The 14826-nt window shown below is 39.0% G+C and overlaps 1 protein-coding gene across 1 annotated transcript; it reads right to left on the bottom strand.

Annotated features, from left to right (window-relative positions):
• Positions 1-332: 332 nt before the first annotated feature.
• igfals (insulin-like growth factor binding protein, acid labile subunit) lies at positions 333-3065 on the bottom strand. Its single transcript, XM_084408921.1, has 2 exons — positions 2957-3065; positions 333-2724 (listed from the first exon to the last, which is right to left on the bottom strand). The coding sequence occupies exon 2, from the start codon at positions 2717-2719 to the stop codon at positions 866-868; it is 1854 nt and encodes a 617-aa protein (XP_084265047.1). The 5' UTR covers positions 2720-2724; positions 2957-3065; the 3' UTR covers positions 333-865.
• Between the last annotated feature and the right edge of the window lie 11761 nt (positions 3066-14826).

Genomic DNA, 14826 nt, shown 5'->3' with positions numbered 1-14826 from the left:
GAAAAAAGGAGGATATAGGTTTATGTCTCACGTGTTGGGTTTATTAAAATTGAACAAATAGCCTATTGTTTTTGTTTGTTTTTTGTTATGAAGATCCAACATTTTCAAAACTATGAAAACAGCAGTGTCAGTGAGGAGACTGAGCTGAAATATGAGACAAAATATGAAAAATGTGAGATTGAGCTGAAAATGATGTGACAAAAACTAAATAAATATTACTTGTGAAAATAATGGTCTTTTTGTATTGTGCCATTTCACGCTGTTATTGTGTTAATTTTTGTGTAAAAAATCCATGTCTTTGTTTGTGGACAAATTCAATAAACCAGTCAGAATCTAGTGAAACTCTTTTATTTTATAAAAGTCCCATAGTAAACATATGAATGTAAAACTTGTGGTCTGAAAAAACTGACCTGTCATGCAACTGGAAACCATATGTATTCTGAGTTGCCCATATTAACTGCTTTATTAGCAAACTCTACTAGGGGTATTAATAAAGTTACATTAATTTTTTTTTATTATTGTAATTGTTATTTTAATCGATTGTTTTAGAATGTTGCTGAAGAAGACAAATGGGGAATTGACCATGTTTAAACCTGAAGGCAGGCCTTTGGACTTAGAGCATGGATCAATATTGTGTACATATCACCATATTTGGGTTTGATTTATCAGAACAAGCTTTTGCGCAATGTCCTTTTCCGTGCTTATATAGAGACCACAAACAAACAAAATTAAGGATCTTCTTAAGATCTTTTCACAAAAGAAGATATTTTTGAGATAAATAAAAGTCATGATTGGAAGCTCTGAATTATAATGTCTGAATAGAAAACGTAATCTGTGTTTTGTAGAATTAATATTATTGTTAAATTTAACAGTTCCTGAAATGTTCACTGCCGATGTTCCGCAGGTCAAGTCCAGAAGCACTTAATGGGCTGGCACATGTGATGTTATTGTATATTGTGACAAGTGTATGGGGCTCCTCACCTTCCCCAAGCATTTCAACCTGCAGTGGAACTACCTGTGGCTTCTTTAGAACGAAATCTCGAAAGGGTTTGGCACTACAGTCACATTTCCAGTTGTTACCTGAGAGCCAGAGCTGATCCAGGCGATCAGGTATAGAAGCTGGAAGGTTGACCAGTACATTGTCTTTCAGGTTCAAGTAACGCAAGCGTGGCAGCATGTATATAGTCGCATTACGTATGAGCTCCAACCTGTTTCCAGAGAGATCCAGCCAAGACAGGTGTTGCAGTGGCAGTAAGGCCTCAGCAGGAAGATTGCGAAGTAAGTTGCCTGACAGTAGAAGGTACTCAAGATTCTTCAGGCCATAAAATGTGTGGGAGGTGATGGATGTTAACTGGTTGAATCTTAGATCAAGCTGTTGCAGACCTTGTAGTTCCACAAAACTCTGACGCTCCACTGTAGAGATGTTGTTGTGTTGTAGGAAAAGGCGACGAAGACCTGTAAGACCAGCAAAACTTTGGGCTGAGACTTTTGCCAAACAGCTTCTATCAAGGTGAATACTGTGGAGCTTTGACAAACCCTTGAAAACTTGATCTGGTAGGCTGTGGAAACAACTGCCTGTAAGTTTTATCACAGCAAGGTGATTCAGGCCCATAAATGTGCCCATGCGTGCCTCTTGTAGCCGGTTGTTCTCCAAGTTCAGCACCTCTAGATGGCCCAGCCCTTCAAAAACTTTCACTCCCAAGGCTCGTATCTGGTTGTGACAAAGGCAGAGTTCCTCAAGATACTGCAAATCACGGAAAGTCCCAGGTCTTAGACTACTAATCGAGTTATTTGACAGGCGAAGCACGTGCATGCTGTGTAGACCGAGGAAAGTTTCATCGTGAAGTACAGATAGACGATTCCTGCTGAGATCCAACCATCTCAAAGATTTCATGCTCACAAATGCCCTAGGTGCCACGGTCACGATCTGGTTTTGGGCCAGATAAAGCTTCTGCAGTTTTGGCAGTTTCACAAACACAGTTGCCTTGATAACTTTTAGATTGTTTCCAGTTAGGTCCAATTCTTTGAGCTCAGTAAGACCCTGAAATAGCTGCGGTTGGAGATACGCCAGACGATTCCCAGTAAGAACTAACTCTCGTAATCCATGTAGGTCTTGAAACCCCGTCTCAGGCAGGACAGACAGTGAATTCCATCCTAGGTTCAACAGCCACATGTGGCTGAGTCCAGCAAACAACTTGTCATCTATTCGAGACAGCTGATTATTGTTGAGACTGAGGGACGCAAGGTTGGGTGTGCCCTGAAAGACTATGCCAGGTAATGAACGAATATTGTTCCTCTCAAGGTGCAGATGAGCAAGGGAATTCAGACCTTTAAAGACATGGGCATCGAGGGATACCAGCAGGCTGCTCTGTAAGTTTAGGAACTCCAGATTGGACAGCTTTTCGAAAGCAGCCGCTGGTAAGTTAGCAAACAGGTTTCCATCCAGCCATAGCGAGCGTGTAGACAGAGGGATGTCGGAGGGAACCTGTGTGAGGTTGCGTGTGCTGCAGTAGACGTTGAGCTCTAAACTGTAGTCATCTTGAAGACAGGTACATTTCTTTGAGCAGGGCTCACTTTTTTGGGCAGTGGGTTCCTCTGAGGGCTTTGGATCTACCGAGGGCCCCGGATCCTCTGAGGGTCTTGATTCGTCTTTGTTGGGGTCTGCCAGCACCACTGATGTCCCCAGTGTGTACAACAATAGCAGTACAAAGGGGTTCATCCCAACTAAGAGACAATTATCGAAATGCCAACATCAAAAACTTGCAAGGTAACAAAGCACCTGCCTATCTATATACTTTTTCAACATCTGTCAGATTTAGGAAATTAGTTCAGCTGCAATACATTTACACCATCACATGATTATATTCTCAAGCATTCACTGAACATCAATGAAAAAAAAAAAAAAGAATACATTTAAAAAACAATAGATTTGAGAAATTTAGAGTTTTGGCTCTACCGTTTTATTGTGACAGCAGTCCAGCAGGCGATCACTAGAAGAGGGGCATGTGTATGACAGATCTGAACCACCTCTGCCCCATATATCACCTAGACAAACCCACACAGTGTTCTAGACAGAATTAACCTCTTCATTTCTGCTGGTTTCATTTTCTGCGGTTGCTACTGTTTTACCGGTTGAATATTAAATTAAGCCTAGCAAAACTTGTTATAGTCACTATTTTATAATAAATATTTACTGTCCTTGACGATTTCAATATATTTTTATTGTAGAAAAGTGAGTAAGCGGAGATGTTAAAATATTGCCATTATGTTAATGTAACTCCTTTTTATATATTTTGTACAAAATTAGTACTCTAATTTTAATTGTCAATGCATTTCCACAGAATTTTCTGTCTAATACTCCCACACATTTTAGATGAAAATCCTTTGAATTTCTCTGAACGGTGTTCCAAAGTTCATGTAAATCTACTGAGCCATCAGTGACATTTAACAGATGGTACTTGCTCCACTTGTGGTTATCTGTTGGAAGACATCCAACTCTAAAAAGTGAATCCGGGTTAAACAATCTATAACAAGGCCTGACTGAAAATCATATTGTCTGTTTTCCGATTTTAGACTGAAACATAAGTTGCAAAGAGAGCAATGATAACACTGTTAAAGAAAGAAGTTTTCTGTTAAATGTTAGTATTTCTTTGAAGAACTAGACATCATGTGAGTCAATACTCAGTGGCATTCAAAGAATGTTAGGAAGTGGTAACTATTGTAAAGGCAAACAGAGATAGGACCCCTGCTCTGGCAAACACTGCAGTTCCCTGCCCTCATACACAAATCAATTCAGGCATCTCATTCACATAGTGTAATTTTTAAATGCAGGTTCTTGTCTGTCATAGGGTTATTGAACTTGTTGACCCAGAGATATGCTCAAACAGACTGTGACTGGTCGTCTCAAGGGTTCACAAAAGATGAATAGATGTTCAATAAACTTTCTCTTTTTTTCCCCCAGGGCAATCCTGGTGGAAATGTTCAACAGATTTTCTGTAGTCAAATATTCACAGAAGCAACACGTGTGACCACATATGTTAATGTTTAGGCTCGATGTTACAGTGTTGAGGGAAAAAGATTGGTATTTTAAGACACAAAATCACCAGTAGAGGGAAGTACAGTCTTTTGCTAAGTCTTTTCTAAGTCAGATTAAGTACCTCCAAGAATTCTATATTTTCTGCTGTATTATCAATTATAGTCATCTAAATGACACACACACAAAATTAACATTTTAAAATAACATAAAATTTTCTTTTTCTTTTTGAAAATGACTATTTTGACTGTTTACTTCCATGTTGAAAGCCTCCTCATCAAGTTCACCTTGCCTCAGGTCTGTTTTCCACCACTTTCCACTGTCTGTTGTGATGTTCTTTCTATATGTGAGATAGTGCATCTACTGAGGACAAAGTAAGGTAGGCCTACCCGACAGCAAAAAACAAAAAAAAGTTCCTTCTCAAAAACAGAGAGTGCTTACATATTCATGAAGAATATGCAAAGGAACAGCTCAGGTATGGAAGGCAGTCAGTACTAGAGGGTAATCTGCCACTGGCTTTTATTGATTACTTCTGCACTGACAAACAGCTCTAATTGACTCATTCTCTTACAGTCAATGATATACAAAGGTTTGGAGCTTTGTCATTTGGCTGTGGCTCACAATGAGCACAAGCGGTGTCAGGATGAATGACAGTGCCAGCTGCTCAAACACACTCAGCCTGTTCAGAGCTGTGCTGCCAGCACGCTTCACAAACGGCCTCTCACGTCAAACGGCTGAGCAAACTAGCACTGGCCGTTATAGTGCTTCTTCAGCACTGCGGAGGTGAGGTAAGAAGGCCTAAAGGACATGGTGTCAGATTGAGTTAGAGGGGAAATACGTGTGATGCTGAAGTTCAGTTCTTTCTGTGGTCTTCCCTCTATCTCCGTCAGGGAATCCACTTCCCCTCAGGAAGATTCTTTGCATTGCATTGCTTTTCTCTTCTTATGAATTGCACACATGATACACAGCTAGAATTAAAGCATTAACAAGAATGCTAGCTGCCTTTTTCAATATGTGGTAATCTTTACCATGCTGTACTCTCTGGATTGAAATTCCTGTGTTGAGAGATAACATGTATAAAATTGAGACAAAAAAAACTGTTGCATAACTATTGAAATATACAAGGATACTAGCTTTGAGCAAGAGCAAAATCCTCTGCCCAGACATTGAAATGATACTTTAGTAAATGTACAAGGCTGTAATGGGATTATGTGTTACAAGACTTTGCTAAGCGTTTGATGAAAAAGTGCAGAGCAAGATAGAATACAATTCAAAAGACATGTTAGATGAGTTGTGAGGCAAAATGAGGTAAAGAGCTCTTAATCTTTAGAGGACATGCGCTCTAAAACTTTACACTGAACATTATGTACATAGAAGTTGATTTAAAGTCCACATCATTTTTGGAAACACTTCATTTCGGTAGTCCACTTCAGACATTCTACTAACTATCAGTAACTTTGCAACAACATGTCAACTAACTCTCATTAGAATATTAGTAGACTGTCTGCTTAATATCTCTTAACACGGTATGCTCCTCAACAGACATTCTGACTATAAGTAACTCTGCAACTACATTATTCTACTAACCTGAACCCTACCAGTCTACTAACAGTCTAATGAGAGTTAATTGACATGTTGTTGCAAAGTTACTTAGTGGACTCAACATAAAGTGTAAGCCAATTTTTTACTTGTCAGTCAAAAGAAACTTGAGTTAAATAAAATTAAATAATTTATTGTAAACATTGACAGATGAACATGAAACAAAATATATATGTTGTATTACCTGCCTGTTTTTTCATTGTATGCTTAAACATTACATGCTGTGGAACAAACAGTTTGTTCCTCTGCACATAACAGCAGCTTTGTTGCAAACCTACTCGATGATACATTCAAATTGTTCCCTTCATTATCTCTATGAATACTGTTTAGATAGATAGATAGATAGATAGATAGATAGATAGATAGATAGATAGATTTAATGTCATGTCAGCATCTAAGGCTATTTTCAATAGTGTTTAACCATTTATAACTGTTCTGACCTGTGACCACTTCTTAGACCTTCACAAGGGGACAGAGTAATTACTTCAATCAGTGCTATTTACATGAATAGTTTATCTGCAAGTCTTTTTCTCTTGGTGCCTTAAACGTTATATGGTGCCTCTGTATATCCAACAACAATGGTGGTTATTCTGCATCATAGTAAGTCAGCCTTATAAGAATTTCTCTTCTGTTTGTTTTCCCTTTTCATTAATTACATGGCTGGTGAACCAATGGACCTGCTTTCTGGTTGAAATGTGTTTAATTTCAGGCAGCTCTTTCTTTGTACTGTGAAGCCCCACATGATCTCCTAGTAATAGCCTAATGTTCATAAAAACTGTGCCTATTTGAAAGCAGTGTGGTGGAGCTGCTAATAAAAGCAGTGTGATTTATTCTGCAGTGAGAAGAATAGCGATTTTGCCCTCACACCACAGCACACGTAGGCCTAATAGTCAAGGGATTTAGACTTCACAGGGTGATGATTTTTAATATCACATCTTATTTTTAGGCACAAGCAATGGGAAGTGTCTTTAGAAAATGAGTCAAATTGACTTTTCGGGACTGTTCTCAGTTGTCATGTTTAGGTTTTCCCATCCAACACTGATGGTTAATGTCTGTTATACAGCATGTCAAGCCTGACTCTGATTGATAAGTCTGTCTGTACACCTCTGGAAAAAGAAATCCCTGTTTATGCTGATGTCCATGTGAAACACGAGAGACTTGAGGTGAATAATTTTAATAAGCCTGCACTGATTAAAATGTTGAGTAGTGTGCAGGGAACAAAACAGATAGGATCTGTAAAGCCCCTTTCACACAGCGCATTGAACCCGGGAAATTGCCGGCAAATTGCCGGAACGCCTTCTGTGTGAACGCAAACACGACCCGGGTTTAATGCCGGGATCGATGCCGGGTTGGGGACCTAGTAACATTGCCGTGTTCAGTCCCGGGACGCGCGCTGTGTGAACAAAAGCCGTAATAATGCCGTGTCGCAGTGATGACGCTGAAGCCGGGATCGTTCGCCAGCTGTGAAACGGTACGAAATGCGCAATTTTATGATCGAATCAGAGAAATAAATGCACAAGCGTGGTTTCTCGAGAGAGAAATCGCAGCTCATAAGCAAACTGAAGACGCTGAGACATTACAAGTCACATCGATGTCACGTGTCTTTCCGGGACATACACGGGTTGTGTGTGAACGCGCTCTCTGATACCGGAAAATCACCGGCAGTGTGAATGAACCAAAATCAAATGAACCCGGGTCAAATCCCGGGTCACTTTATCCGTGTATTTTCCGGAATCTCTGTGTGAAAGGGGCTTAAGTCTCATGACTGGGTCATTCCAAACGTAGGAAGTCAGGAGGAAAAACTGCCATGTGCTGTTACCCTATTTGCAAACTAAAAATAACTGTAAGGAATTTCAATTAAGCTGGCCCGGACTGTTGTTCTTTGAGTAAGTCAAACCACTGCATATTGGATTCAAGTTTTACATGCAATGTAGAATCATGCATCAGGAATTTCTGCTGAAACATAAACATTGTGCGATAATGATATGTGGGTCAGTCACACCGTCACAGCCCCAATCATCACTCAATCACTAGGACCCGCCCACTCGTTCACAATCACCAGAGTACTGACTCGCCAGCCCGATCTCACGCCAATTCGAATTTTACGAGGTGGCTAATTCGTACAAATTCGACCACACTCGTACGAATTTGAACGATTTTTGCTAAATCGTACATATTTTACTAGTTGCCCAATTTGTATGAATTCATACGAATGACGAATGATTCGTACGGGGTTTAGACAAATCGTACGAGCGAGGTCGTACGAATTCATTCGAATCAGTCACGTTTTACTTACTCGTATGAATTCGTACTAATTGGTCGTGAGATAGCGTTGGACTCGCTGCATCAGCACTCCCTCATCAACACACCCTTTTCATGCCCCGTTCACTTTTCACTCCTTGTCTTGTCTCGTTGAAGTATACACTGCTTCATGTCAGACTCCTTACCTATCTTACTCACCTGAGATCGTCTCGTCCTGTATCCAGTCTCCTGTTCGTCATCCTGATCCAGATCGCCTGTCTTCGTGTTCACTTTTCACCTGCACAGAGAATCCACTTCAGTCATCGCCAGCTAAGTCACCATCATCATTCTACAAGTCACCATCATCTGGTTCACTATGCTTTTAATAAACACTGTGTGAACCTAAACCTGTCTGTCTCCTCCTGTGTTTGTGACAATATGGGGATTTGCTGCCTGGCATCAGCCCTCACCGGACGGGATCGCGAGAATGCGTTTCCAGGTGAAAGGGATCGCGATTTCTGCCTAATGGAATTATTAGATTGTTATTCTGCCTCAGAAGCCTGTCCAAAATCTATTTCGGAAGTTTTGGACTTAAAGAGGTTATCCACAAACTGGACAATTAATGAGATGCTCAGTCACCATGGCACCTGAGGGTGACTTACTGTGCCATAAACTGCTTTGGATACATAAAAAAAAAAAAAGTACATTAAATGTTATGGAATGGAATGTTCTCTGGCTCTAAATATATATATACAGTATATATATATATATATATATAGGCTACAATGATAAGTGAGACACTAGACCTACAAACGTGTTAAATTATATTGTATACTATCAATTGTTTATGTAAAAAAATAAAAATAATATATATAACAACATTAACAAACATTTCACATACAATGTAACACTTTTGTAGGTCTATATTGTCTCATTGTAGCCTTATTTAAGTTGATTTTCTTTCTGTATATTTATTTTTGGACTGATAATGGTTAATAAAGTCAAATAATGGTATGAGAGAGTGTCAGTCATTGTGTTCCTATTGGTCAGTGTTAGAGGATCTGTGTAACAACTGAGGCTTAGCCTGACAGTTAGCCTGCCCTGGACCAGGCTAGTTTCTCAGCATAAGTTGCCAGAGTAACTGAGTTCGAACTATTTTAAGTTTGCTTTATGAAACAGAATCAACTGACAATAAGTCTGACTAACCAAAATAAGCCTGGCTTGTATTCTAATCTTGTTTTATGGAACAACCCTCTGGACACATGGAATAATATATATATATATATATATGTATGTATGTATATATAGTATCCAGGTTTTATTTTTGTTTTGTGGCCAAGATTTAATTAGATAGTTTTAAAGATTTATGAATACATTTCTTTATTATATATAAATAATGTACTTTATTATGTCTTTCAATTTAGTTAATGTAGGCTAATATGTAGGCTATTCCTTTATTTTATGGAATATTCTTTCATTTTAGAGTTGCACATATCTTTTCAGAATGTATACTTCTGCTCTTAATTTCACGTTATCTAAAATCTAACCAAACATTCTTGCTTTCTCCAAAAAAAAAAGTATTGCTTTAAAAGCTGTAATTCTCAGCATTCTAAATAAGCATAAATCATCTTTGCTAAGTAGCTTAGGTCCTAAACCCAAAACTATATTTTGTATCTTTATTATATTTGGTTTCTTAAAAAAATCATTATTTTTTTATTATTTTAAGTATAAAATATATGAGTGTAATGAGCTATAAGTTCACTGCAACTTATCCAACATCCTAAAGATAAATTATTATAATTAGAAGATATTTCTGGTGTTATAAAATATCGCATAGCCTATTAATTTTCCAAGCAAAATGTATATTGGTCAGAATTATTGCGCTCGTTCAACGTGAAGTTTAGCAGCAAAATGGAAATATTTGCATGCCTTTCTAAGATTTACAGATGGAGAATATTCCTGTGAAATGTAAGTTTTGCAAACACCATGTCTCAAACGAATAAAATAGCACAAAATATACGCTGTTTGACGGGTGGATCGATTTGATCTATGATCGACCTCCAGGGCTGCTTAAGAAACGCATGCACACACAGTTATCTAGATTAGATAAACCTGGATCAAATTAGTGGGATTGCATGAATGACCTTTTATGAAACCGCTTTAGCCCCAACTTATTTCTTAGGTTTATTTAAGTCGGGATTTGGAGTTTAATCCCCGCTTTGCTTAGCATATTTTATGGAACAAACCTCTGATGTGTCTGTTCTCTTGCTCAATAATATTGTCAGCAATGACATGCACTGTTTCTCTTGACTACTAATAAGGCCGTATTCCCTAATGTAAGGCAATATCTTAATACTGAGTCTGTTTTATAGCCTGCTTTACATGCAAAGATAAACAGTACACTGGTGTTGAGGGAAGTAAAGACATACAGCTAGATTGGTTTCACTAAAACAAAATCATTGAATAGCATGGACAACTCAGCCATTGGGAATCCTGCTTCATCCTCAAGCAAATTTTGGTTTGCTATTGTTTGCACCACCAAAATGCACCTAAATAGATGCTGATGTTAAATCAGCTTAGACAGATCTGGGAAAGCAATCCCCTCAGTAAAACTTTTTGATAAACTCTGAGACTTCGGGGTAGTCCAGAGGTCCTTTCAATTCCAATGTTTAAAGAGCAGCAGCAGCTGAGTCCCCCTCTGGTTTCCTCATTTTGCATTTCATCTTTGAACAATTTTTACATTTTCAGAAGTTTATGTGCATCATAAAAATCTCATTTTCATTGTATGCTCAGTTCTCAAGGTAATTCTTTCCACAAATGGAAAGAGAAATACAATTCTGAGGAAAACAGTCCATTTTCTGAGCGAAACTTTGGGCGTTCATGGAGCTGCCTGCTTCATTCCACAGGGAGGTTTAGAAAGATGATCTGTTGATGATCAGCTCAGTCCTTCTGACAGTCCTACAGCACAGCACAGGTCCTATTAATACACCTCACCATCTTCTTCCCTCTGGATACTTCTCAGATGATTCTGTTCAGATACTTTCAGAAGGTGCTGTCTATAGAGATCCGCTAACTTTTTAAAGACCTTTCATTTAGATGAAAATAGAAACAGTGCTAAAATAACACTTTATCCAAAGGAAAACTGCTTCAAGAATGATCAGTTATATTGCTCTCAAATATGGAAAGTTTAGAGTGGTTCATTATCACTATTATCGCCTTGTACTTGTTAGAACAATTTGGCCTCGTGTTTCCAATTATAGGAGTTGACTTTTATCAGCACTCCATATTTGATGTGAATTTATTTTTGAATGTGTTTTGCTGACTGAAGAAAAGTGCTGACCATTTAACTCAAGCTCAAGCAGCTGTCTTGTAAATAAGACTGTTTGGCAGTTGTTTCTTAAAGGAAAAAAAAAGGTCCCTGTACTTTGCATCATGAATTCGAGATCACAGTTGTCAAAGAAGAAAACAAGCCTGTGATGTTGCTTTTGGAGGAGGAAAAAAAAAAACAGTTATGCTGCTCTTTAAATTAGTTTGGGTGGATAGTTTTCTCAATAATTTTTTTCAACATAACATAACATTAATTACGTAAATCTTTAATTACCTCATGTCAAGCTTTTTTCTTATGCAACAAGAATCTTCACACAGCTGTTTTCCACGCTGACAGTTTGTAGTGTCAAGCATAGAAAATGACACACACACACACACACACACTATTTTCCAAGTCTTATGAAGAAATACTTTTTACTGAAAGTCAATGGCTATTGAAAATATGGCACATAGAGTGCTTCTCAATACTCAAATGGATGCCTCCTCATTGCTGAGACGAGAAGAAAGGAAACAATGATGCACAGATTAGAAATGAGAAACACTCACAGTGACTGCATTTGAAATCGCATTCTCCCCTACTATATACAGTATTAGGCGAAAAACAGTATGTGACAACAGAAGTATGTCCGAATTCACAGTTCTCATAAAAGGGTATGCAAAAAGTACCTGGATGACCTACTACATCCGGCGAAATTATGAAGTGTGCATTCGATGGACACTTTACAGTTACACTTTAATTAAAGGTGTCTTTGCTACACTGTAATTCTGCATTTAAGTACTTTTTAAGTAACTACATGTACTTACTATTGGTTTGGTTTAGGGTTAGTTGCATGTAATTATGCATAATTTATAGTTATTACTATAGTAACTATATATAACATATGTAACAGTAACACTGTAAAATAAAGCTATACTACACGTGAACTGAGACTGAGAGAGACATTACAAAAGAAAAAAGATCAGAGGAAAATGACTGGAAAAAGAAGGGTTATGATCAGGCAAGAGCTTTAGGACTCGCGTTAATATTAGAAAAGCTTTCCAGCGCTGGAGAGACCTAATCGGGAAGGCCTGAAAACGGACGATCCCCGCGGCAGAGCAGAAGACCACCACACCATAGCAGACGGGGCTGTAGATCCCAATGGTGGAGCAGATGACCAACAAAGCAGCGTGGATGGGACTGAAGACCCCAACAGCGGATCAAATGACCACCACAGCCGAACAGACAGGACTGAAGATCCCCACTGCATAGCTGGAGACCACCACGGTGGAGCAGGTGGAGCTGGTGACCACCACAACAGAGTTGGCGGGGCCGAAGACCACCACAGCGGAGCAGAAGATCCCCAGGGCAGGTCTGGCGGAACTGGAATACAGAGCACAGAGATGTTCCAGGTTGACCTTTGCGGTCATCTCAGGGCAGAAAGGAAGTTCATGAATGACCTCTGTGGTTGTGTCTGGGCAGACAGAGAGTTCATTGATGACCTCCATGGTCGTATCAGGGCAGACAGAGAGTTCAGGGGCTTGAGCCAACACAGGACTGAACCCTGGGGTAGGAACGGGTTCTGGAGCGGACTTGTGGGCTGAAGAACAGTGTGTGACCAAACACACAATATGGCCACTGCCATTAGAGTAAGTGAAACCTCTAAGATGACCGGACTAAGGACAACAGAGCTCTGAAGTGTTGAGACCACCGGGATGCCCGCCACTCTAACCGACATCAGCGGTGCCTCCAAGCTGGATGCCAGTCTCACTCGCATAGTGACCACTTTAATGGCTTCATGTGCAACATTCATGACGGCTTGAGACTGGCGTGACATCAATGATGGCTGTGAAGAGGCTCTGGTCTCGACACCGGAGACTGTGATGGGCCAAGCTCCAAGGTCCTGTTTACTCCTGGTATTAAGATGCGTTTTGGTCATTTAGATCACAAGTGTACGAAGCTAAATACAGGTGTAAACAGGGACTAAAACGCTTTGAGCTTGTCCACTTTCGACCACTTCCAGAGGTAGTCAAAAACGCATTCAACTGGATTGTTTTCGTGGTTTAGATCATGTGGTTGAATGTGTGGTTGAACAGCCACAAAGGACCGCCTACTCTGTTCGGATTGATTCATCAGTGATCTACATATCAGCGGATGATTATAGAATTTCTGAGTGCCTTGCATTTTCCTTTGTTCTTTGCTTTGACAAAAGTATACATTTAAATGTATTTATCATGAATATTAGAAATATTGTTATACACAGTTTCTTTCCTGATTCATGGGTGCATCTTGCCATCATATTTACATTAAAGCATTTAGCAGTCACTTTTCTTCAAAGCAACGTAAATTGCATGGAAGTCATATGTTTTAGTTTATGCATTCTATGGGAATCAAACCTATTAATTGATTCCTGACTGATCAGGATCTGTATTTCCTGGATGTTTGACTGGCTGTTGTGTTTCAGAATACTTTGAATATAGCATAAGTGGTATAACTTTTATTAATTTTGGAAAACAGCTGCATGAAAATTATTTAAAAAATAAATAAATTATTTTGTATTAACAGCATAGAAGTTTGGAATGGCATGAGGGTGAAAAAATAATGACAGAATATTCATTCTTCAAATGAACTATTCCTATAAAAATAGCTTCAGAAGAGCTCAGGCTATTTAAGTATCCTCAAACCAAAACAAAAGTGATGATATTTGAAGATACCAGTCAAGTTATATTTAGCAATAATATCATTATCAGCACCTCAAATTTGTCAATACAGCTCTTTTCATCCTGTGCGAAACTGTTTTCATGTTTCTTTGGTTGCTGTATGCTTTGGTCACAGAAGAAATGATGGGAATGAAATTGTATGCGTGGCAGAAGCTACACACTATGCTGTGTGGTTTTTAAAAAGAAGGAGCGAAGCAGGTGGAAGCCTGGAGCTGAACAGCAATATGGGCCATGAAGTCTTGTGGGAACTCACATAACATCCTCCCTTTGATCTCTTTCCTTATTAGCATCATTTTGCACCGCAAGCCCAACAATGAATACTCCTGCAGTGCCAGAGTTAACAGTGGGCTTCATTAAAATTTGGCTATTGAGACACTCATATTTGATTAAAAGACACATTCGCAAACATGTTCAAACGACACAAAACATAGGCTGAAATCCAAATGTAGCTTCTTCTTTTTTTCTGAAATCCCTACCCACAGTCCTTTAAGCGGCAGTGCCATTTGTGGCAGTGCCGTGGAGGTGTTTCACATGGAAGGCCATCCAAAATCATTGTAACACCAGTCAACAGGATCAGATGATTCTCAATACGATTTTCCTTTCCCAAATAATAATAATTCCCCCCCCAAAAAAAATCCCAAAAATGACCACTTATTCACCCTCATGCCATACCAATTGACATTAGACTTCTTCTGTGGAATAAAAAAGGAGATATTTATCAGAATTTCCGAGATGGTCTTTTTCATACAATGAAAGGGAATGGAAACTAGTTTATTTTAGTTTACACAATTATTTTTGTCTTTTCATCATGAATCTTCCTGTTCCACAACTTGGTAATCTTCCAACTTCTTAATCAGAGACCAGACAGGGCTGAACTACTCCTGCAGGAAGTGTCATTGTCGGGTAAAGTGGAGGAATTCAGTCAGGAA

Source organism: Rutilus rutilus, assembly GCF_951802725.1.
Source record: "Rutilus rutilus genome assembly, chromosome: 1".
In the NCBI taxonomy this organism is placed as follows: Eukaryota; Metazoa; Chordata; class Actinopteri; order Cypriniformes; family Leuciscidae; genus Rutilus; species Rutilus rutilus.
Note: the sequence above shows the minus strand (reverse complement) of the source record. Positions and strands in the feature narration are given on the sequence as shown.

Excerpts from the sequence above, each read along its gene's own strand:
- igfals (XM_084408921.1), bottom strand. The coding sequence starts at position 2,719 with ATGAACCCCTTTGTACTGCTATTGTTGTACACACTGGGGACATCAGTG.